At 48.8% G+C, this 25,943-nt stretch overlaps 1 protein-coding gene across 1 annotated transcript in view; it reads right to left on the bottom strand.

Annotated features, from left to right (window-relative positions):
- Positions 1 to 2,567: 2,567 nt before the first annotated feature.
- LOC116977416 (di-N-acetylchitobiase-like) overlaps positions 2,568 to 25,943 on the bottom strand; it is a 37,425-nt gene continuing 14,049 nt past the window's right edge. Inside the window, exons 2-5 of the mRNA XM_033027845.1 lie at positions 16,234 to 16,341; positions 13,460 to 13,557; positions 4,954 to 5,115; positions 2,568 to 2,767 (exon numbers count right to left, since the gene is read on the bottom strand). Of these exons, the coding sequence (XP_032883736.1) occupies positions 2,582 to 2,767; positions 4,954 to 5,115; positions 13,460 to 13,557; positions 16,234 to 16,341 (554 nt within the window). The 3' untranslated portion in view covers positions 2,568 to 2,581. The remainder of the gene's footprint in view (positions 2,768 to 4,953; positions 5,116 to 13,459; positions 13,558 to 16,233; positions 16,342 to 25,943) is intronic.

Consider the following 25,943-nt stretch of genomic DNA (forward strand, 5'->3'; position numbering starts at 1 on the left):
AGGGCAGGGGGAAAAGGGCAGGGGGCAGAGGGCAGTGGGCAGAGGGCAGAGGACGGGCAGAGGACAGAAGGCGGAGGCAGCGGGTAGAGGCAGAGGGAGCGGGGCAGAGACGGGGCGGGAAGGGGGCAGAGAGGGAGCGGGGGGGGCAGAGAGGGAGGGGGGTAGAGTTTGTGGGGTGGGGTGGGGTGGGGTGGCGTGCAGCGTCACAGGGGAGGGCTGGTTGCCAAACGCAATACTCCCTTACTCCGGGCTGCAGGCTGTGGAAACAACCTGCCCGACTTGCTCGTTCTTTCTGTGACTTTTGAATAACCAGGGGGGTGGGGGGGAGTGGTCGGGGCGATGACGTCTCTCGCAGCGAGAGGAAGACGGTAGGCATGCAGACCCATCGTGACGTCATCAGCGAAAGACACTCGTTTTTATTTCAAATTGTTGTACGATTTCTGAGCATTTTCAGTAATAACTCGACATTTTCAGATAAGGCGATTTCGGACTCCACAGGAAAAATCTCTAGCGGAATATGTAAAAATGTTACCGTTACCGCGTCGTTTTTTCACGAAGATGCAACAACACACAGATAAATAAACACACACACATCCACATACAAGATCAGACTTTTAATACCAGACCAAGTGGAGCCCATTGGGCCCCCTCCTCTAAACGTGCGGTTGCGTGGGGGCATCCTGCGGAGTCACACACACACTAACCACCCTCCACACATACACCCATAACTATCCCCCACACACTAACCACCCCCCTTGATATTATATTAATATTATTAATTGGCTCCTTTTACCTATCCATTGAAGCATAGCGCCCAACTCGCAGGCGCGTCTATAGAGGAAGCGGGATTGAGAGTGAGGGCACAGAGAGAGGGGGCAGAGTCAGAGGGAGAGGGGCAGAGACAGAGCGGCAGAGACAGAGGGAGGGGGGAGAGAGGGCGCGGGGAGGGGTGGGTGGGGGGGGTTGGGAGGGGGAGGGGGAGATGGGGAGTGGGGGAGCGGTGGAGGGGAGGGGGTGAAGGGGAGGGAGGGAGGGGGTGGGAGGGCGGGAGAGGGGGATAGGGGAGAGGGGAGGGGAGAGGGAGGGGAGAGGGAGGGGAGAGGGAGGTGAGAGGAGGGAGAGGGAAGGAGAGAGAGCAGGGGGAGGGAGAGAGGGGGTAGCGAGAGAGGGGGAGAGAGAGAGGGGGGAGAGAGAGAGGGGGGAGAGAGAGAGGGGGGAGAGAGAGGGGGGAGAGAGAGGGGGAGAGAGAGGGGGGTGGCGGCAGCTCGAGGCCCAGGGGCAGCTCGCGGGGGGGGGGAAATCGGCAGCTCACGGGGGTGGGGTGGGGTGGGCGGCAGCTCAGGTCCGGGTGCAGCTTGCGGGGGGGTCAGCAGGTCGCGGAGGTGTCGTCACCGGCAGCACAGACGCGGACGCAGCACGCAGATCCATTGTGACATCATCAGCCAAAGCCGCTCGGTTTCTATTTTCAAAGATATTTCAGATTTGTGAACATTTTCATAAATAACTCGAGAAATAAAACAGGAATTTTTCAGATAAGGCAATTTTGGACTACACGGGATAAAACTCTACAGGAATATGTAAATATTTTACTGCTAGCGTGCTGTTTTTTCGAGTAGATGTGATCACATACAAACAAATAAATATACACATATACACACACACACATCCAAGATCAGAGTTTTATAGTTATAAGGATATGATATGATAGACACCAAAAGCTGGAGTAACTCAGCGGGGCAGGCAGCATGTCTGGAGAGAAGGATTTGGTGACTTTTCAGGTCAAGACTGGTTAGGGATAAGGGAAACAAGAAATATGGACGATGATGTCGAAAGATAAAAAACAATGAATGAAAGATATGCAAAAAAATAACTGAAGAAATAGGCCATTGTTACCTCTTTGTTATGGGTGAACACTAGAAGTGGTGCTGCTTGGGTGGGGGAGGGATAGAGAGAGGGGGAATGCCAGGACAACCTGAAGTGAGATAAATCAATATTCATACCACTAGGCTGTAAGCTACACAAACGAAATATGAGGTGCTGTTCCTCCAATCTGCGTTTAGCCTTACTCTGACATTGGAGGAGACTGAAGACAGAAAGGTATGTGTAGGAATGGGAAGGAGAATTAAAATGTCCAGCAACCGGGAGTTCAGGTTGGTTCACGCCAGCTGTGCGAAGGTGTTCAGCGAAACGATTGCCCAGTCTGCGTTTGGTCTCGCCAATGTAGAAGAGTCCACATCTTGAACAATGATACAGTAGATGAGGTCAAAGGAGGTGCAAGTGAACCTCTGCCTAACCTGAAATGACTATCAGGGTCTCTGGACAGAGTCGAGGGAGGAGGTATAGCGACTGTTGTTGCATCTCCTGCGTTTTCAGGGAAAAGTTACTGGGGAGGGGATGGTTTGGTTAGGAAGGGATGAGTTATGTAGTTATATTGTTTTTATTCAGTGGATAATAATTCCTTCTTTAGACAAAGCACTAATCCCCAGATCTGCATTAATATGTTAATTATGTGTGTTAGCTCACACAAAGTGTAATGGTCTCATTTGATGACAATGAAATGACTGTAAGCTTGGTGTTTCTCTCAGGGAGGGCAGAGAGCGTTCCATATCTCTTCAGTTTTCATCGCAGCAATGGGATCAGAATTATAGTTGGCAAACTCTGCATTCCACATGCCAATGCCTCCCAGCTTGAACTTCTTCAAGAAAGTCGTCCTCAATGAAATGCTCTCTGGATCGTCGTACCAGACCTCGTGGAACGTCTGAGCATTCTGTTGTGGAAGCAAAGAGTGGGCTTAGTTTGGTTCAGTGCACTGACAGAGAAAAACTGCTAGATTTCTTTAACAAAACAGTGCAAAGTCCATGATAAAAAAGACACAAAGTGCTGGAGTAACTCAGAGGGTAAAGGGCCTCTGTACGAGGTCATTCAAAAGCTCTCACGAGTTTAAAAAAAAATCAAACTCGTGGTAAGCACATAGAATGTACATAGCGGGAATGTCGGAGCTCGGGACGTCTCTTAGCGGCTCGTAACGCTAATGGCAGGTACTCGGAAAACGCGGTAAGCTCGTGAAGTTTCGTGAAGATTTTTCAACATGTTGAAAAATGTCCACAAGAGCCCCGAGTACCTACGAGCAGCTATTACCATAATTCTCCAAGTTTGAATCAGGGGAAACTCGGAAGAACTCTTGAACTAGATCGTACAGTTGGACCGGCCCTTAATGCAACATCCCTGGAGAACATGGGTGGGCGACATGTATGATGGAACTGTAGATGCCGGTTTAAACCGAAGATAGACACAAAAAGTTGGAGTGACTCAGCGGGTCGGACAGCATATCTGGAGAAAAGGAATAGGTGACATTTGGAAAAGTCTGAATACGGGTCTTGACCCAAAATGTCACCTATTCCTTTTCTCCAGAGATGCTGTCTGACCCGCTGAGTTACTCCAGCTTTTTGTGCCTATTTATGGATGGGTGATGTGTTGGTTGTGATGGTACATGCCTCATCTACTTCTCTGCCAATCTGTTCCATATACCTCCCACCCTTTGTGTAAAATAGTTGGTCCTAAGGTTCCTATTAAATATCCCCCCCCCCCCCCCCACACCTAAATTTAAAAATCTCAAAAGGACACAAAGTGCCCTATTCAAAGTGTCCGAAAAATGTCACCTATCCATATTCTCCAGATATGCTGCCTGACCCACTGTGTTACTGCAACACTTTGCACCCTTATTTTGTAAACCAGTATCTGCAGTCCCTTGTTTTTACATCTTAAAATGGTATTTCTAGGAGTCATAGAGTGATACAGCGTGGAAACAGACCATCCGAACTAACTTGCCCAAACCAGCCAACATGTCCCAACTACACAAGTCCCACCTGCATGCATTTGGTCCATATATCTCCAAATCTGTCCTATCCATGTATCTGTCTGACTTTTTCTTAAATGTTCGGATAGTCCCTGCCTCAACTACCTCCTCTGGAAGCTTGTTCCATAACTTATCTTTGGAATAAAGAAATAGAATATAAATCTCTGCCAGAATATTTATTCTCTTATAATCTAGATAATGCGTGTATATTTATACATCATGCTTTATTTACAATGTTCTATATTCAATTTTTAAAAAGTGCAAGAACCACAATGGGGTAGACTGGAGGACCTGGACTACATCATTAACACATATGAGAGGTCTAGGTTTATTTTATAGCTTTATGATAATTATTGTCACGTGTACCGAGGTACAGGGAAAAGCTTTGTTTTGCAGGGTGTTCAATCAGATCAGACAATACTATACATAAATACAACAAAGACAAACTCAAGTGCAACAGGTAGAGCAAAGGGGAAGATACAGAGTGCAGAAAATAGTTCTCAGCATTGTAGTGCATCAGTTCCAGAGACAAAGTCCAATGTCTGCAACGGGGTAGAGGTGAATTGGACAGTACTCTAGCTTATGGAAGGATCGTTCAGAAACCCGATAATAGAGGGGAATTAGCTGTTCCTGAGTCTGGTAGTGCGCAGTTTCAAGCTTCTGTGTCTTCTGCTGGAATGGGCAGGGAGTAGAAGGAATAACCAGGGTGGGACAAGTCTTTGATAATGTTGGCTGCTTTTCTCAGGTGGTGTGAAGTGTAGATTAGTTTTGTTTATTGTCACGTGTACAGAGGTACAGTGAAAAGCTTTTGTTGCGTGCTAACCAGTCAACGGAAAGACAATACATGAATACTATTGAGCTATTTACAGTGTACAGATACATGATAAGATACAGAACGATGTCAATGGTGGGGAGTGTGGTCTGTGTGATGGACTGGGCTACATCCACAATTCTCTGCGATTCTTTGCGGATTTGGGCAAGTCTGTTCACTAACTCAATTGGGAAGTGAATTGGCTTGTTAAACATGACAATGTTTCCATAATATAAAACATATTTGGATGTACTGACCTTAGCTGTGTATTCTCCAGTGGACTTACCTTGTAGACAAAAAATGGGGCTTTCAGGTCGTCATCCCAAATCCTACCGGATATTGACTTGGGCAAAAGTTGCATGATATCTTTGTACGGGATCCTGGTTGCTCCGACATTACTGCAGGGCGCTCCTTCAAAAGCTATCTTATGTATTTCACATCTACCTGCCTGAAAATCATAAATGAATGAGAAAGTAGAAAGGGTGGCACGGTGACGCAGCGGTAGACCACCAGGGGCATCGGGGAGATGGCTGCCCTGCCGGCAGTCTGTGCGTTTTTTCATTATTTTTGTTATTATTTAGTTTGTTAAAAGTTTTGTTTTTAATGTTCTTCAGTTTGTTTTATGTGGGGGGAGGGGGGAGGGGATCGGGGGAAACTTTTTTTCAGGTTCTTACCGTCACGGAGATGTGATCCATTTTCGGATCACATTCTCTGGGCTCTGCGGCCTACCATCGATGGAGCTGGAAGCCTCCTCGGACTGTCGTGAGCCCCACTGTGGGTGTGGACTTAACATCGGAGCTGATCCGTTGCCTGGGATCGCTCCCACCTCGACCACCTCGGATTCAACATCAAGGGCTCGCAGTCTCGGGTGAGGCCAAGTCGGGAGCTCCAACGTCACGGAAGGTTCACCAGCCCCAACGCGAGGTTCGATCGTCCAGCGCGGGGGAGCTGACATCCCCTCGATGCGTGAGCGGATCGCCTCGACGCCACCAGCCACGGGAGTTATGATCATCCAGTCAACTGAGGGATCGAAGCCCACGACCGAGGAAGAACTAAGGGAAGGACTTAAACTTTATTACGCCTTCCATCACAGTGAGGAATGTGTAGGAGTCACTGTGGTGGATGTTCATGTTACAATGTGTTTTTGATGTGATCTGTTACTTTTAATTGTATGACTGACCTGGCCAATGAAATTCCTCGTATGTTGCAAAACCTACTTGGCGAATAAAGTGTTGCTGCCTCACAGCGCCAGACGCCGGGTTCGTCCTGACTACGGGTGCTGCCTGTACGGAGTTTGTACGTTCTCTCTGTCACCGTGTGGGTTTTCTCCAGGTGATCCGGTTTCTTCCCACGTTCCAGGTTAATTGGCTTGATATAATTGTAAATTGCCCAAGTGTGTAGGATAGTGTTAGTGTGCGGGGATCGCTGGTCGGTGGGCCAAAGGGCCTGTTTCCACGCTATCTCTAAACTAAACTAAACATAAAAATGTTCGCTTTGGTAATTTAAAAAAATACGATAAAAGAATGACTGATTGATAGGTAAAGAAGTCAAGCGAGAAACAGGCCATTCGGCCCACTGAATCCATGCTGACCAGTGATCACCCGTAGTTCCATCCTACACAATCGGGACAAGTTACAGAAGCCAATTAACCTGCAAACCTGTTTTTTGAAGTGTGGTAGGAGACCGGGCACCCGGAAGAAGCCCACACAGTTACAGAAAGAAAGTACAAACTCCATTCAGACAGCGTCCGTAGTCAGGGTTGATCCCGGGTCTCTGGCACGGTAAGACAGCAACTCTACCGCTGCGACACCATGCCAAATTGTTAATTTAAATCTCCACCTCAACCCAGTTCCCATCTCTGTCTTTGGCCTCTTACCTTCTTCAAGATGAACTAGTGGCTGGCACCTCATCTGCTGATGCCTTGAGACAGTGGCAATACCTGCTGCACCAATATGCTACCCACAGTACAATACTAAAATAAAACAAATATTTCAAATCCTAATGTAAAAGGTTATTGAAATAATATAGAATAAATCCAACCAAAGGTTCATATAATGAGAAGAAGTTGAGTATAAAATGATGAGGGGTGGCACAGTGGCACAACGGTAGAGTTGCTGCCTCACTGCGCCAGAGACGCGGGTTCGATCCTGACTACGGGTGCTGCCTGTACGGAGTTTGTACGCTCTCCCTGTGACCACATGGTTTTCTCCAGGTGCTCCGGTTTCCTCCCACACTTCAGTCATGCAGGTTTGTAGGTTAATTGGCTCTGTAAATTGTCCCTAGTGTGTAGGATAGAACTACGGGTGATCATTGGTCACCGTGGACACCAAAGGGCCTGTTTTCTCGCTGTATCTCTAAACTAAACAAAACAATGATATGTCTTGTTTCTTATTTAGTGTCAAAGATTCGTTTCTCCAGGACACTGCAGTGAGGCAAGTTTAATCTAAAGGATAAAGGTAATCTAAATAGAGTCATAAAGTCACAGTCATACAGAGCGGAAACAGACCCTTTGGCCCAACTTGCCCAGGCCAATCAAGATGCCCCATCCACACTAGACCCACCTGCTTGCATTTGGCCCATATCTCTCTAAACCTGTCCCATCTATTTAGTTGTAAGTACCTGTCTCAACTACCTCCTGGCAGCTCGTTCCATACAGCCACCACTCACTGTGTGAAAATGTTGCCCCTCGGTTTCCTAGTAAATCTTTCCCCTCTCACGTTAAACCTACATCCTCTGGTCCTTGATTCATCCACCTTGGACTCTGTGTGTTCACCCGATCCATTTTCCTAAGTCCTGGCCTGCGAAACCTCTCACTAGATTAGTTTCGGATTAGTTTATTGTCACGTGTACCGAGGTACAGTGAAAGGCTTTTGCAGCGTGCTAACATCTTACCTCAGGGGCAACAAAGAAACATAGAAACATAGAAAATAGGTGCAGGAGGAGGCCATTCGGCCCTTCGAGCCAGCACCGCCATTCATTGTGACCATGGGTGATCGTCCCCTATCAATAACCCGTGCCTGCCTTCTCTCCATATCCCTTGACTCCACTGGCCCCTAGAGCTCTATCTAACTCTCTCTTAAATCCATCCAGTGATTTGGCCTCCACTGCCTCTGCAGCAGGAAATTCCATAAATTCACAACTCTCTGGGTGAAAAGGTTTTTCTCACCTCCGTCTTAAATGACCCCATGATTCTAAGACTGTGCCCCCTGGTTCTGGACTCGCCCAACATTGGGAAATTTTTTCCTGCATCTAGCTTGGCCAGTCCTTTTATAATTCTATATGTTTCTATAAGACCCCCCTCATCCTTCTAAACTCCAGTGAATACAAGCCTCGTCTTTTCAATCTTTCCTCATATGAAGTCCCGCCATCCCAGGGATCAATTTCGTGAACCTACGCTGCACTGCCTCAATCACAAGGATGTCCTCCTCAAATTAGGAGACCAAAACTGTAGACAATATTCCAGATGTGGTCTCACCAGAGCCCTATACAACTGCAGAAGGACCTCTTTGCTCCTATACTGAAATCCTCTTGTTATAAAGGCCAACATTCCATTAGCTTTCTTCACTGCCTGCTGTACCTGTAAGCCAACTTTCAACCTGTCCAGGTCACCCTGCAACCTCCTAACATCCTCTTCACAGTTCACACTGCCACCCAGCTTTGTGTCATCCGCAAACTTGCTAGTATTGCTCCTAATTCCCTCTTCCAAATCATTAATATATATGGTAAACAGTTGCAGCCCCAACACCAAGCCTTGCGGCACTCCACTCGCCACTGCCTGCCATTCTGAAAAGGACCCATTCACTCCTACTCTTTGCTTCCTGTCTGCCAACCAATTTTCTATCCATGTCAACACCCTACCCCCAATACCATGTGCTCTAATTTTAGTCACCAGTCTCCTATGCGGGACCTTATCAAAGGCTTTCTGAAAGTCTAGATACACTATGTAGATGGGTTATGCATGCAACCTATAATGTAGTTACCTCATCACCACTAACCACGCCCCATCATATTAGTATAACTGTAGTATCCTCCCTTTGTTCCTCCCACTAGGTCCCAGTACGCCTGAAGGCTGGATGCAGTCAGTGCTGGGACGTGTGTGCCATGTGCTATAATAAACTACCAGTAAAGGTTACAGTGTGTCAGATATTACTCCTTTACATGGCGTCAGAAGTTTAAAACTCGCGCTTCCCGTTTACCGGTTTTCATTTATTTTGTCCCCGTTAGTGCCCAGTGTTGGGTTTCCCTTGACATGGCATCCTCATGCCGAAAGCCATCTCCCCTTGTCTTCGACGCTGACATTGCGGAGCGATGGTCGACTTTTGTGATGGACTACACACACTACGTCAATATTGCGCACCGGAACGACCCAGCCGCGGTCAAAGCATCACTCCTGCTCAACCTGGCCGGTCCCGACGCAATGAAGAGAGCTCAAGCCTTTGTCTACGAACCAGCAGTCCTGGATGACAACGAGCAGCCGGTCGAGCCAGCTGAATCGGCCGACGACCCGGTATGTCTTTTGTGCAAGTTCGCGGAGATATGTGACCTGCCCTCCAACCGTATACTGGAGCGGGCCAGGTTCTTCTCACGCAAGCAACAGCCGGATGAACCTGTTGAGTGCTTCATCGCCGACCTGCGGCACCTTGCCCAGCGGTGCCGATTTGAAACCATGCGCGACCAGCTCACCAGAGACATTCTCGTCACTGGCATGATTGATCAGAAGCTACGTGCCGACCTGCTGCAACGGCCTGACCTAACCCTGACTCAGGCAATGCATGCGTGCCGCATTGCCGAAGTGGTCACCCCTCCGCATGGGCAGAGGGGGTCTAACAGCCGAGCCATAAATCTAACTGGTGTTGCTGGACAACGTCGTATGAAGGACAACTTTCGCCCTCCACCGCGGCCCGTTCGTACATCCCGGGACCCGAGATCTAAAAAGTGTCCAAACTGCAATTACGAGCATTCCACAGAATCACAGTGCCCAGCCCTTGGGAAGACCTGCAATTTCTGCGGGAGAAGGAACCATTTTGCAGCTGCCTGCCGGTCCCGTGGGAATGTGCCCTCAGCTCCCAGACAACTCCCAAACAACCTTCTGCAAGTTGATAGCGAGATGGATTCTCAGTCCTCTGTTAACGCTGCCCCCGACTCTGAGCTCAGCTATTCCACGGGAGATGTAAGTATTTACACTCTCCTCCACAGCCGATCTCGCCTCCCTGATCCTTCTGTGAACATAATTGTAAACAACAAGTCCTTCTCTGCTAAGCTGGACACGGGGGCGAAAGTGAACGTAATGTCAACAAAGCTGTTCCACCAGATAAGGAAGAATGAGCTGCTGATTGCAGATCGCTCTGTTTTGCGTGCATATGGGGGAGAGGAACTAACACCTGTGGGGAGGGCGACCTTCCACTGCGTGCTGCAGAAATCTTCCCAGGACCTGTCTTTCTTTATTCTGGACAGTGACTGTGTGACGTTGCTGAGCAACCAGGCATGCCAGGATCTTGGTCTGGTGTCGTTTGACCGTACGGTCCACGAGGTGCAAGCTGTGATGGATCCACTATCCGAGTACCCAGACTTGTTTGACGACAAGTTGGGGAAGCTGCCGTTGGTGTACAAGATCGTGACTGACCCATCTGTGGTGCCTGTGATCCGTCCACCCCATAGAGTGTCGTTCGCCATGAAGGGCAAGGTGGAGAGTATGCTGAAAGACATGGTCAACATGGGAGTGCTGGAGGCTGTCAGCGATCCAACCGAATGGGTCTCCACCATGGTCGCCACGTTGAAGAAAGGAAAAAATGAGATACGGGTATGCATCAACCCCAAGGACTTGAATATGGCGATTAAACGGCACCACTACCCCATGAGGACTGTCGAAGATGTTGCCGCCCAGGTGGGACAAGCCACAGTGTTCTCCGTCCTCGATGCCAGAAGTTCGTTTTGGCAGATACCCCTGGACAAACGCTCCACGGACCTGACCACGTTCAGCACGCCCTTCGGCAGGTTTAAGTTTTTGCGGATGCCGTTCGGCATCAACTCCGCCAGCGAGGTATTTCAGCGTTCAATGGAACAATTGTTTGCAGGTCTGCCCTGCGCGATCATTGTGGACGACATACTGGTCTATGGGAGGGATGTGGCCGAACATGACCGCAACCTCCGACGGATCTTGGACCGTGCTCGGCAGATAAATTTGAAGCTTAATCGGTCAAAGTGCAAGTTCCGGGTGCCTGAGGTCACATATGTTGGCCACATTTTTACGGCCCAAGGGTTGAAGCCAGACCCGCAAAAGACCAGCGCCATCTCAGAGCTGCCCGCCCCGACAGACGTTGTCAGTCTGCAGCGTTTCCTGGGTATGGTGAATTACCTGGGGAAGTTTATCCCCGACCTCAGCGAATTGAGCGCACCCCTGAGACAGCTCACTAAAAAGGACATTGCCTGGGCATGGTTTCCACACCACCAGCAGGCGTTCGACCTGCTAAAGACGAGGCTGGTCAGCACACCTACCCTGAAGTTCTTTGATCTACAGCGCCCGATCGTGGTCACTTGCTCTCTCGCTTTGGACTGGGTGCTGCCTGCCTGCAACCCCACGCTGATGACTCGCTGCTGCCCATCTCCTATGCCTCTAGGACCATGACGGACACAGAGCAGCGCTATGCTCAGATAGAGAAGGAGCTGCTGGCGGTGGTTTTCGCGTGTTCGAAATTTAAGGACTTCCTATTTGGCACCAGGTTCACCGTTGAGACGGATCACCAGCCACTGGTAACGATACTGAACAAACCTATACACTGCGCCCCTGCCGGGCTACAGCGGATGATGCTGCAGTACAGCGCTTTGACTTTAAAATCATATATAAGAGGGGCACCGAGATGCATGTGGCTGATGCGCTGTCCCGGGCCCCCCGGGCCTCCTGCGACCAGCACCCCTTCGAGCAGTCGGACTTACAGGTACTGACCGTTAACTTCGTCCCTTCTCAGCAACTACAGTGCTTGGTTGCACATACCGCAAACGACCCCGACCTGCAGCAGCTTGCTGCTGTCATCAAGCGCGGGTGGCCCACCAAACGGAATTCGTTGCCTGCTAGCGTCCACCCCTATTTTTTGGTCCGCGATGAGTTGGTCCTCCGGGACGGCATTATTATCAAAGGACACAAAGTGGTCGTCCCTGCCTCGCTGCATGGCTTGTATTTTGACGCCGCCCACATGGGGCATCCCGGGGCAGATGCCACTATCTCGCATGCCCAGGAACAGTACTACTGGCCGGTCATGGCTAAGTACATCCAGGCCAGGGTGGATTCCTGTCCGGACTGTAACTCTCTTGCCCCGCATCAGCAAAGACAGCCGCATTTGCAGCAGCCTGCCCCTGACATGCCCTGGTCTTCTCTGGCTGCCGATATTTTCGACTGGCGTGGGAAGCAATACCTTGTGCTAGTAGACTCTTACTCAAATTGGTTTGAGGTGGACCTCCTCCCTGCCATCACCTCCGAGATGGTGATCAGCAAACTTCGCCGTCACTTTGCCACGTTTGGTTCCCCTGTCCGGCTGCAGACAGACAACGGACGCCAGTTCACCAGCGCCGAATTTCGTGCGTTTGCTGCAAAGTGGAACTTTAATCATTTCACCAGCAGCCCGGAGTACCTGCAGAGCAATGGTCTAGCTGAACGGGCGGTCCGCAGCGCTAAGCACCTGCTTGAACAAACCCGCCTCTCGAACGGGGATTTCTATCAGGGTCTCCTGAACCTTCGGAACATTTCCAGAGACAGTACCATGGGATCCCCTGCCCAGCGACTCATGTCCCGTGTTGTCCGCCCTCCGATGCCTATTGCCCAGCAGTCCCTGATGCCCAAAGTCCTGCAGCCTGCTGATGTCCAGCAACTTATTGCCCAGAAGCACGAAATCCAGCGCCGCTCGCATGACAAATCCTGCCGCCCTCTTTCGCCACTGATGCCTGGACAGGTCGTCCGTTTGCAGACGCCCACCGGCTACTCCCGACTTGCCACCGTTGTCGGGTTTGACAGCGCGCCACGGTCCTACCTCGTGGATTTTGAAGGGACTGTATACCGACGCAGCCGCCAGCACCTGTTGGCGGTTAACGAGCCCAAACTACCTCCTGCGATTCCGTATACCCCTCCATCGCGTGTCGAGCCTTCCTCCACTAACGTACCCCCTGCTCCCTGCATGCCACGGTCGGTCCTTTTGCCTCGGGTACCCCCCCTGCTCCTCCCGGTTTTGCTCCTCAGGCTCTGTTGTCCCCTGCAAGGTCTTCTCTTTCTCCCACTTCTGCTCATTCTACCCCTTCTGTTTCACCTGGCTCACCTGTGCCTCTCCGTTCCCCCTCCAAGCTGGGTTCTCCGCCCACCTTCTCTCCCCGTCCTGTTTCTGTTCCTGTCCCTCCTCCTCTTCTTTCGGGTGGGGAGGGTGAAGATGCGGTGCGCACTCGCTCGGGTCGGATTGTAAAACCTCCGGCTCGCTACGGAGAGTATGCTTAGCTTTGCAGGTTCTGTATAACAAACCTGCCATTGTTGTAACTTGTTTAAATTGTATGGGGAAGGATGTAGATGGGTTATGCATGCAACCTATAATGTAGTTACCTCATCACCACTAACCACGCCCCATCATATTAGTATAACTGTAGTATCCTCCCTTTGTTCCTCCCACTAGGTCCCAGTACGCCTGAAGGCTGGATGCAGTCAGTGCTGGGACGTGTGTGCCATGTGCTATAATAAACTACCAGTAAAGGTTACAGTGTGTCAGATATCACTCCTTTACACACTACATCCACTGGAACCCCTTCACCCATCTTACCTCAATAAAGTGATTGCAAGTATGATCATAACCGAACCATGGAACGATCAATATAATTTTCTTGGGACGAAGGCCCTTTTTGATATAAGTGAAGATCCCTGAAAGGGACAGAAAATAATGACAGCATTAATATTTGAACTGGGCAAATGAAGCGTATTATCAATCGTTGTTTTATCAAGATGCCAGTGCCATTTTTTTCGCTGTCGTGTGCTGGGACAGCAGGGCGAAGACCATGGATTCCATGAGGATTAACAAGCTCATTAGGAAGGCTGGTTTCTTCCTGGGGGTGGAGTTGGATTCACTGGAGATGATCTTGGAGGAGAGGATGCACCTCAAACTGCGGAGCGTCCTGGACAACACAGCTCACCCCCTCTATGACACACTGGTCAACCTGAGGAGCACCTTCAGCAACAGTGTTGGAAAGAACTGCAGATGCTGGTTTAAATTGAAGGTAGACACAAAATGCTGGAGTAATTTAGCGGGACAGGCAGCATCTCTGGCGAGAAGGAATGGGTAATATTTCAGGTCGAGACCCTTCTTCAGACTGATGTCAGGGTAGTGGGCAGTACAGAGATAAAATGTAGTCTGTGACAGTAAGACTGGTGGGAGAAATGGGAAGGTGGGGGATGGACAGAGATGGAAAGCAAGGGCTACTTGAAATTAGAGAAGTCAATGTTCATATCGCTGGGGTTTAAGGTCCCCAAGCGGAATATGAGGTGCTGTTCCTCAGATATACAGGAGTCCACACTTGGAACAGCGGATGTCTTCTGAATCTTCTGAATTTGTAGTCGGCAGGGCAGTACTCTGCATATCGCCAACTTGAGTTGATACAGTCTTGATACAACTTGATACAGTCGAAGAGGAAGAGGTGCAAGTGAACCTCTGCCTCGCCTGAAAAAACTGTTGGGGTCCTTGGACGGAGTCGAGGGGGGTGGTAAAGGGACAGGTGTTGCATCTCCTGCGGTTGCAGGGGAAAGTACCTGGTGAGAGGGTGGTATGGGTGGGAAGGGACGAGTTGACCAGGGAGTTGCGGAGGGAACAGTCTCTGTTGAAAGTGGAAAGGGGTGGAGATGAGTAGATGTGGGTAGTTGTGGGATCCCGTTGGAGGTGGTGTAAATGTCGGAGGATTATGTGCTGTATGCGACGGCTGATGGAGTGGAAGGTGAGGACAAAGGGGACTCTGTCCTTGTTACGAATGGGGGGAGGGGAAGCAAGAGCGGAGCTGTGGAATATCGAGGAGACCCTAGTGAGCGCCTCATCTATAAAGGAAAAAGGGAACCCCCATTTCCGTAAGAATGAGGACATCTCCAATGACCTGGTATGGAAAACCTCTTCCTGGGCGCAGATACGGTGTTGACGGAAGTCAACAGACTGGTTGATGCAGTGCATATCGTCACAGGAGATCTTTTTTCCCTGTGGCTATCAAACTGTACAACTACTCCCCCTCTATTGTGGGGTAGACTGACTCCAGTCTGAAGAAGGGTTTCGACCCGAAACATTGCTTATCTCCTTCGCTCCATAGATGCTGCTGCACCCGCTGAGTTTCTCCAGCATTTTTGTGTACCTCCTCCCCCCAATCTTTGTACATCCCCAATCCTGGACTTACCACTCTTCCCTTTAGAAACATAGAAAATAGGTGCAGGAGTAGGCCATTCGGCCCTTCGAGCCTGCACCGCCATTCAATATGATCATGGCTGATCATCCAACTCAGTATCCCATACCTGCCTTCTCTCCATACCCCCTGATCCCCTTAGCCACAAGGGCCACATCTAACTCCCTCTTAAATATAGCCAATGAACTGGCCTCAACTACCTTCTGTGGCAGAGAATTCCAGAGATTCACCACTCTCTGTGTGAAAAATGTTCTTCTCATCTCGGTCCTAAAAGACTTCCCCCTTATCCTTAAACTGTGACCCCTTGTTCTGGACTTCCCCAACATCGGGAATAATCTTCCTGCATCTAGCCTGTCCAACCCCTTAAGAATTTTGTAAGTTTCTATAAGATCCCCCCTCAATCTTCTAAATTCCAGCGAGTACAAGCCAAGTCTATCCAGTCTTTCTTCATTTGAAAGTCCTGACATCCCAGGAATCAGTCTGGTGAACCTTCTCTACTCCCTCTATGGCAAGAATGTCTTTCCTCAGATTAGGAGACCAAAACTGTACGCAATACTCCAGGTGTGGTCTCACCAAGACCCTGTACAACTGCAGTAGAACCTCCCTGCTCCTATACTCAAATCCTTTTGCTATGAATGCTAACATACCATTCGCTTTCTTCACTGCCTGCTGCACCTGCATGCTCACTTTCAATGACTGGTGTACCATGACACCCAGGTCTCGTTGCATCTCCCCTTTTCCTAATTGGCCACCAATCAGATAATAGTCTACTTTCCTGTTTTTGCCACCAAAATGGATAACCTCACATTTATCCACATCATACTGCATCTGCCATGCATTTGCCCACTCACCCAACGTATCCAAGTCACCTTGCAGCCTCCTAGCATCCTCCTCACAGTTAACACTGCCCCCCAGCTTCGTGTCATCCGCAAACTTGGAGATGTTGCACTCAATTCCATCGTCTTTACCTAAAATTGGCCTCCCCAGTGTTCTTAACATCATTACCTCTGTTAGATGGGGCATCTTAGTCAGTCTCTTTAATGGCAACCTCTGTTCCTCTTTCCGCATTTGCGACCTGACCAGCAAATGATTTCTGCCATTTTCTGCTCTGTTTCAGATTTGTGACATCTGCAGGATTTTGTTTCTGGCTTATTCCACTTACCTGTCTGGATCTGGTGATAGGGAGCATTTGCCTTTGCAAAGCAATCCGTCCACATATGCTTCTGCACGTCAAATGAGGTCACATGTACATAATCGACATATTTGGAAGCTGAGACGAGTTCAGAGCAAATTGTAGTACTGGAGTTACAAATCCAAGGAGCATTAAATGAGATCTGGAGAACAAATAGAAGAAGGGGTTTCAGCTGTTGTGTTTCCTCAGTGGTCCAGCCCTAGTTACACCCATCTTGTTTCCACTCACTCTTCATCCATAACAACAATGTCTCTTTCACACGGTCGAACCAGTTTTATAGTCAGTTTGATAGACAGTCAGAACCTTTCTCCCAGAGAGGAAACATCAAAACATCTAGATGGCATGGATTTAGGAATGAGAGGGCAACGTTTAAGGAGATCTGTGTGGCTAGTTCTTTAACAGAGGGTGGTGAGTGCCAGCCCCTTTTGCCCATATCCTTCCAAACCTTTCCTATCCATGTACCCATCCAAGTCGCATTTAAATGCTGTTTTAGTACCTGCCGCAACTCCCTCCTCTGGCAGCTCGTTCCACATACCCACTCTCTAAGTGACTAAGCTGCCTCTCATGTTACTTTTAAATCTTGCTCCTCTCGCCATAACGCTGCATTCACCCTATCTATTCACCTCATGATTTTATGCACCTCTATAGGATCACCCCTCAGCCTCCTTCGCTCCAACGAATATCATGTACAAGCAGAGGAGATTGGTTTAACTTGGCATCATTTCTGGCACAGAAACTGTAGGCTGAAAGGTCTGTTCATGTGATGCACCATTCTATCTTCGATGTTCAATGATTTTGTACACAGTGGGGGAAAGATTTAATAGGAACCTGAGGGGCAACTTTTTCACACAAAGGATGGTAGGTGCATGGAATGAGCTGCCGGAGGAGGTAGTTGAGGCAGAGATCGCAATCTTTTAGAAACAGTAGACTAAGTGGGACCCGTTGGGTCCGTCAGACGGGATGCCTGGTCCCCCAACGCAACCCATTCCCCAATGCAATATTCCATCACTCACCCGTTCCCCCAACTCAACCCATTCCCCCAACACTATTTTCCACCACTCACCCATAGCCCCTAACTGCGCAGGTGCGGCTCATTTCCCCTCATCCCCCAGCACTGCCTCCTCCTCCTGTCATGTGTGGGAGGGGAGAGAAGGGGGCTGTGGGATGAGAGGGAAGGGGGGTGTGTGTGGGCAAGAGGGTATAGGAGCGAGGTGAGGGGGCAGAGCGAGGTGAGGGGGGAGAGCATGGTGTGGGGGGAGGGGGGTGAAGGGGAGGGGGGTGTGGGGTGGGAGGGGTGGTGTGTATGTGTTGCCGTTCTTGTTGCGTTCTGCACCCGGGGGAGGGGGACTGCTTGAGGTGGGGGCTGTCAGGGCTGGTGTGTGAGGGGGGAGTGTTTTGCATCCAGGGGAGGGGGGCGGCTTCAGGCCAGGGCTGTCGAGAGCCGGTGGGGGAGGGGGAAAGTGCGTCACGCAGCCAGGGGAGGTGGGCGGCTTCAGGCGGGGAATGTCCGGGGCCAGTGGGGGTGGGTGGAAGCGTCCTGCACTCCCTCCATCCCCCCTCAACCCCCCCGCCACCCCCCATCCACTCTTCGCAACTCTCTGGCGGCGCAGCCATTCCCGCCCATTGGGTTCCCATTGTGATGTAGAACACGCAGGTATTACTGCGCAGGCGCAGCTGACGGGCACGGCAAGTGGAAAAGGGATTTATTAAAGCTTAAAATGTGAATAACACTTAAAATATAACAATTTAAACGTTAAAGATGAGATTTATTCAGTCCATTCTTTCTTGTTGTGTCTATTATTGCATTCTGCAGCCAGGGGAAGGGGATAGCTTCAGGCGGGTGCTCTCGGGTGCCGATGGGGGGAGCATCCTGTAGCTAGGGACGGTTCAGGCAGGAGCTGGCGGGAGCGGCCTGTAGACGGAGGAGGGGGATGACTTCAGGTGGAAGGTAGAAGCTGGGGTAGGGGGCGTCCTGTCGCCGGGGTAGGGGGACGGCTTCAGGCGGCGGCCAGTGGGGGGCTTTCTGGAGGGCTAGTATAGGTGCTGTGGGCTAAAGGGACTGTGTTTCCGGAGGGCTAGTACGGACATTGTGGGCCGAGTAAACTTTTCTTGGGCTAGTTCTGTGGGGGAGGGGATGTGGGGAGGGGGATGCGGGTGAGGGAGGGGTGTGGGGGAGGGGAGAGTGGTGGAGGTAGTGGTGTGGGGGAGGGGGGACTGGGAGAGGGTTTTGTGGGGGAGGGGGTGTTTGGGGGGTTGTGGGGGACAGGGGGTGTGGGGGAGGGGCGAGCGGGTGAGTGGGGGTGTGGGGGAGGGGGAGGCAGGGGCTGTCGGGGAGGGGGGTTGTGGGGGATGGGGAGGGGGAACCCTAAAAACCTTCACAACTTTTGTACAATTTCACCGATTGGAACAAAAGTTATTTGATGCAGCAGAGGAGAATGGTGAGTAAGGTGGTGAAAAATCATAGCGCTATGGGGTATCGTTTTTGAGAAAAATGTTATTACAACACAGCGAGGAAGTGGTCAAGATGAGAGTTTTAGAGATAGATTGATAGATATACAGACATACAGACAGACGGAGTACATGGATAGTGTTCAAAAGGGAACTGCAGATGCTGGAATATCGAAGGTACACAAAATTGCTGGGGAAACTCAGCGGGTGCAGCAGCATCTATGGAGCGAAGGAAATAGGCGACGTTTCGGGCCGAAACCCTTCTTCAGAAGAAGGGTTTCGGCCCGAAACGTCGCCTATTTCCTTCGCTCCATAGATGCTGCTGCACCCGCTGAGTTTCCCCAGCAATTTTGTGTACCTTCGAGTACATGGATAGGACAGGTTTGGAGGGATATGGGCCAAACATAGGCAGGTGGGTCTAGTGTAGATGGGACATTTTGGCCAGCATGGGCAAGTCGGAATGAAGGGCTTGTTTCCAGGCTGTATCATGCTATGACTTTTGAGCAATTGTATGAAGATTCAAATTGAAACCTTCCCATTCCTGGAACTGGGGATTAACTCACCAGTAAAATTCAGAGCTATGTCATTTTGTTGTGTCTAATTTATCCTCAATAAATCCTATGGTTCGAATGAGAATTCCAGGGAACCTTGTAGCAGGATGGAGCACCATATACGTTACAGCTAAGTATCAAGTACCGAGTTTGAGTTTGAGTTTCATTTAGTTTATTGTCACGTGTACCAAGGTACAGTGAAAAGCTTTTGTTGCGTGCTAACCAGTCAGCGGAAAGACAATACATGATTACAATCGAGCCATTTACAGTGTACAGATACATGATGAAGGGAATAACGTGAATAACGTTTAGTGCAAGATAAAGTCAGAAAATTCCAATCATAGATAGAGATAGTCCGAGGGTCACCAATGAGGTAGATAGTAGTTCAGGACTGCTCTCTAGATGTGGTAGGATGATTCAGTTGCCTGATCACAGGGAACAATCTGTCCTGCATCTGGAGGAACTGCAGACGCTGGTTCATCAAGAAGAACAGAATGTACTGGAGTAACTCAGTGGGTCAGGCAGCATCACTGGAGAACGTGGATAGGTGACGTTTCAGGTCCAGACTCCTCTTCAGAGTTCAAATGCTGCCTGACCCATTGAGTTACTCCAGCATTTTGTGCCTATCTTTGGTGTAAACCAGCATCTGCAGTTCCTTTCCACGCAAGTTTGAGAGCGATGGGGAGGGAGTTTGATTGGTTGGTGATTGGGTAAAGGCCAGAGATGAAAAGAAAAACGTGTGAGTTAAGGATAGAGGTGACGTGAAGTGTGAAGGATACAGGTGGAAGATGGAAGGGAATGGGGGTGGGGAGGGGGAAAGGAAGAGGAGAAAATGGTGTGAATCTAGGTGGGGAACAGGGAGGAGGAAGAGGAGGCAGAAGGGGGGGGGGGGGGTGGAGTTGTTTACCTAAACAACCCAATGTTCTAAATATCACTATTTCATCAGCTACAAGTACATCAATGTTACTTTATCATTAACATAGAACAAGTACAGCACAGGAACAGGCTCTTTCAGTACATCATGTCTGTGCTGAACATTTTAGTTTAGTTTAGTTTATTGTCACAGTTTATTGAACATGATGCCGAGACCAACTGTTATCTGCCTGCACATAATCCATATCCCTCCATTCCCTGCATATCCATATGCCTCGACAAAAGTCTCTTAAATGCCATCGTATCTGCCTCAACCGCCATCGCCGGCAACGTGTTCCAGGCACCCACTTCTCCTTTAAACTTTGCCCCTCTCAACTTAAACGTATGCCTTCTAATATCCGATGTTTCCATCCTGGGAATAAGGTTCTGACTGTCTACCATATCAATCCCTCTCATATAATTATATATACTTCCATCATGTCTCCATGCAATCTTTGGCGTTCCAGAGAAAATAATGTGGATTGTCACCTTGTCGTGGTGGAGAAGCTTGTGTGTGGACCTGAGATTCTGAGAGCGATACCATCTGGACCTATGCTCCTGGTTGGGCCACCCATGGCGGTAAGGTCGAGGGGGTGGTCTCTGACAAAGAGCAATCCAACCAAGACCTCAACGGTGGAACAGGAGAAGGACGATGGCTGACCTTGGTGGAGCATCACAACGCAAGGGAAGGTGGATAAAGGCTGCAGCAGAAAAGGGTCTCCGGTCGTCTTGGACTCCATGCCACTGGATCCTGACCCAGATCTGTTGTGGAGTGGTTGACTGTGCACCAGTCTCCCCACGTTAAATAAAATCATGCACTTGCGTCCTCCATATAGGGAAAAGCACCCTGGAGACACCCATGGTCAGACATGACTGAAGGGGGCCGAAGAAGAACAAAGTGCAGGGGTAGGCCATTCGGCCCTTCGAGCCAGCACCGCCATTCAATGTGATCATGGCTGATCATCTACAATCAGTACCCATTTCCTGCCTTTTCCCCATATCCCTTGATTCCGCTAGCGCTGGGAGCTCTACCTAACTATATTTTTAATGCATCCAGTGAATTGGCCTCCACTGCCTACTGAGGCAGAGAATTCCACAAATTCACAACTATGGGTGAAATCGTTTTTCCTCTTCTTAGTTCTAAATAGCCTACCACATATTCTTAAACTGAACATATTCTGAACTCCCCCAACATCAGAAATATTTTTCCTGCCTCTAGCGTGTCCAAATCCTTTAATAATTTTAGGGACACAAAAATGCTGGAGAAACTCAGCGGGTGCAGCAGCATCTATGGAGCGAAGGAAATAGGCAACGTTTCGTGCCAAAACCTTTCTTTAATAATTTTATATGTTTCTATAAAATTCCAGCTTTTCCTTCAAAATTTCAGTGAATACCAGCCAAGTTGCTCCATTCCTTCATCATATGACAGTCGCGTCATCCCGGGAATTAACCTTGTGATCCTACGCTGCACTCCCTCACTAGCAAGATTGTCCTTCCTCAAATTAAGAGACCAAAACTGCACACAATACTCCAGGTGTGGTTTCACCAAGGCCCTGTGCAACTGCAGAAGGACCTCTTTGCTCCTATACTCAACACCTCTCGTTATTAGCTTTATTCACTGCCTGCTGTACCTGCATGCTTACTTTCAGTGACTGATGTAGAATAGAATAGAATAGAATAGTTTCTTTATTGTCATTGTAACATGAACCATGTACAACGAAATTGTAAAATGTCAGCCAGTCAGTGCACCATTCAAACATTTCTAAAAGCTAACGATACATACAAGGTAAAATATTTAAAAAGATAAACAACAAAAATAAATATCATAAAAATAGCACGCATAAACACCCAGCCCTACATCCTTCTGTCGATTTCATGTATGTATGTATCGCCCCTGCGTTCCTTGGCGGCTACATTTAGTGCCTTTATAGCAGTGGGGTAAAAACTGTTTTTAAGTCTGTTTGTCCTTGTCCTTGTAGATCTGTACCGTCTGCCTGATGGTAACAGTTCAAACAGGGAGTGTCCGGGGTGGGAAATGTCCTTTATAATACTCTGGGATTTTTTGATGCAGCGGGAACTGTGTAAGTCCTCCAAGGTAAGGAGAGGGCATCCGACAATCCTCTGGGCGTTGTCAATGGCCCTCTGGAGCGCTTTCCTCTGAGCCGCTGTGCAGCTGGTGTACCATACGCATACACAGTATGTTCATCATATGACAACCCAGGTCTTGTTGTACTTCCCATTTTCCTAACCTGACACCATTCAGATAAAAATCTGCCTTCCAGTTCTTGCCACCAAAGTGTATAACCTCACATTTATTCACCTTAAACTGCATTTGCCATGCATCTGCCCACTCACCCAACCTGTCCAAGTCACCCTGCATCCTCACAGCATCCTCTACACAGTTCACACTGTCACCCAGCTTTGTGTCATCTGCAAATTTGTTACTTTTATTTCCTTCATCTAGGGGAGCCGCATGAAGGCTGCCTCGGGCTACAGTCTCCATTTTTCCCATCTTTTTTATATTTTTTAGTTTGTTGAAAAGTGTGTTTTGGAGGTTTCTTTAGTTTTTCTATGTGGGGGATGGGGGTGGGGTAAGGGGGAAACCGTCTCCCAGTTGCCTCCTGGCGAGGATGCGACTATTCTCCGAGTCGCGTCCTTGCCCCCCTCCACGTGGCCTACCACCTGGATTGGCACGGCCTTTCCTGCCGGGAACCGGACCAGAGCTGGATACATCGCGGAGTAGGGCAATGCCTCATGTGGGATCGCCGTTTGGAGCTCCGGAGTGCTGGGCCTGCTGCAACAACATCGCGGGGCTGTGGTTTGAAGAGCTTCCAGCGCGGGCGACGCTGACTTCAACATCGCGGTGCCCTTTGCCGAGAGCCGCCAGCGTGGGTCTCTGCTCAGTGTGGCCTGTGGACTTCGGGAGCGGTAAGAAGTGGCCGATTCGGAGGTCCAAGCCAATGTTGGAGTTCTATCATCCCGGCGTGAGGGCCTGAGCATCGGGCCACCCATAGCGGCGACTGCGGAAGGCTGCGGAGGGCTCGGGAGGCCCCGACCAAGGTTGTACATCAAAGAACATCAAAGAGGAGGATGACTGGCCTTCCCTCACAGTAGGAAACTTTGATTCCGCTGTGCAGGGGATGTTTATGTTAAAATGCTATCGTGTTTTTTTTAATTCATGTGGCTGTATGGTGACCTCAAATTTCACTGTACCAATTTGTGCATGTCTCTTGAATCTTGAATCTTAAATTATTAATGTATATTGTAAATAGCTGCGGTCCCAGCACCGGGTCTTGCGGCACTCCACTTGTCACTGCCTGCCATTCTGAAAGGGACCCGTTAATCCTTTATCAAAGGCATTCTGAAAGTCCAGATACAGTACAACCACTGGCTCTCCCTTGTCCATTTTACTTGTTACATCCTCAAAAAATTCTAGAACATTTGTCAAACATGATCTCCCCTTCGTAAATCCATTCTGACTCACACCGACCCTGTTACTGCTATCCAAATGTGCCGCTATTACATTTTTAATCATCAACTCCAGCATCTTCCCCACCACCAATGTCAGGCTAACTGGCCTATAATTCCCTGTTTTCTCTCTCCCTTCTTTCTTAAAAAGTGGGATAACATTAGCTACCCTTCAATCCACAGGAACTGATCCTGAATCTATAGCACATTGGAAAATGATCACTAATGTGTCCATGATTTCTAGAGCCACTTCCTTAAGTACCCTGGGATGCAGACCATCAGGCGCTGGGGATTTATCAGACTTCAGTCCTATCAGTCTACCCAAGACCATTACCTGACTAATGTGAATTTCATTCAGTTCCTCCGTCACCCTAGGTCTTCTGTCCCATATTGCACCTGGGAGATTGCTTGTGTCTTCCGTAGTGAAGACAGAACCAAAGTACCTGTTCAACTCATCTGCCATTTCCTTGTTCTCCATAATAAGTTCACCTGTTTCTTTCTTCAAGGGACTTAACTAATTAGTTGGCTTAACTATTTTGTTTCCTCTTTACATACCTAAAGAAGCTTTTACTATCCTCCTTTATATTCTTGGTTAGCTTACCTTCGTACTTCATCTTTTCTGCCCATATTGCCTTTTTAGTTACCTTCTGTTGATCTTTAAAAGTTTCCCAATTCTCTGTCCTCCTGCTCATCTTTGCAATGTTATATGTCCTCTCTTTTATTTTTATACAATACCTTGCCTTCCCTTGTCAGCCACGGTCGCCTCTTACTCCAATCTTTCTTCCTCTTTGGAATGAAATGATCCTGCATCCTCCAGATTATTCCCAGAAATACCTGCCATTACTGTTCCACCATCATCCCCAGCCACCATACAGCCACATGATTCTATCCAGTTCCCTTCTTAAATGAAGGAACAACATTGGACCGGACCTAGAGAAGACGCAATGATCTTTGTCAAGACCACTGCCATCTCCTCCCTTGCCTTTCTCAATAATCTGCGATAGATTTTGAGCGGCACAGAGGCGCAGCGCCAGAGACCCGGGTTTGATCCTGACTACAGATGCTGTCTGTACAGAGTTTCTACGTTATCCCTGTGACCTGCGTGGGTTTTCTCCGGGCGCTCCGGTTTCCTCCCACAATCCAAAGACGTACAGGTTTGTAGGTACATTACCCTGTAATTGTGAATTTACAAAATTGTGAATGTCCCTAGTGTGTAGGTAAGTATTGCAGGGCCTGTTTCCACAGCTGTATCTCCAAAGTTTAAAGTTGAATGATCCCATCAGGTCCTGGGGATTTACTCACAGGATAACAGAATAGAACTTTTTTGTAAAGACTTTTACCTGACATCCTGGTATTCTTTGCGTGAACCTCGTTTTGATCTCGTCAAGCAGGCTGGGCAATTTGGCAGTAAATGCAGCGTCACGGACAGATTTAAATTTCAAATGAACTCCGTCCAAATGTCTTTCTCGAATCGTGTGCAATTTGGTGTCTATCCAAGATGTTTGGACACGAATGTCAAACAATTCACCTAGCCCTATTTCCTCTGGTAAAAATCAAAGAAATAGAAACATTGTGTCCAGGATTATTCACAAAAACCTTACTTTTCAAGTACCATAAATTATATCTCCCACTGTGATGGGATTTACTCCCATTGGGAGAGAACGGTCTAATAAGGCCTGAAGAAGGGTCTCAACCCGAAACGTCACCCATTCCTTCTCTCCAGAGATGCTGCCTGCCCCTCTGAGTTACTCCAGCAATTGTGTCTACCTTTGGGCTAATTAGGGATAGCCAGCACAGCTTTGTACGTGGCAGGTCATGTCTCGCTAACTTGATTGAGTTTTTTGAGGAGGTGATGAAGGAGATTGATGAAGGTAGGGCAGTGGGTGTTGTATGCATGGATCTTAGTAAGGTTTTTGATAAGGTCCCTCCCTCATGGTAGGCTGATCCAGAAGATTAAGATGTACAGGATTCACAATATAATGCTGAGGCTCAATAGGAGTTGGTCAGGCCGCATCTGGAGCATTGTGAGCAATTTTGGGCCCCGCATCTGAGGAAGGATGAGCTGGCTCTGGAGAGGGTCCAGAGGAGGTTCACAAGAATGATCCCAGGAATAAATGGGTTAACATATGATGAGCGTTTGATGGCAATGGGCCTGTACTCACTAGAGTTTAGAAGGATGAGGTGGGACCTTATTGAAACTTACCGATTAGTGAAAGGTTTGGATAGAGTGTATGTGGAGAGGATGTTTTTCCACTAGTGGGAGAATCTAGGACTAGAGATTATAGCCTCAGAATTAAAGAA

Source organism: Amblyraja radiata, chromosome 10, assembly GCF_010909765.2.
Source record: "Amblyraja radiata isolate CabotCenter1 chromosome 10, sAmbRad1.1.pri, whole genome shotgun sequence".
Lineage (NCBI taxonomy): Eukaryota > Metazoa > Chordata > Chondrichthyes > Rajiformes > Rajidae > Amblyraja > Amblyraja radiata.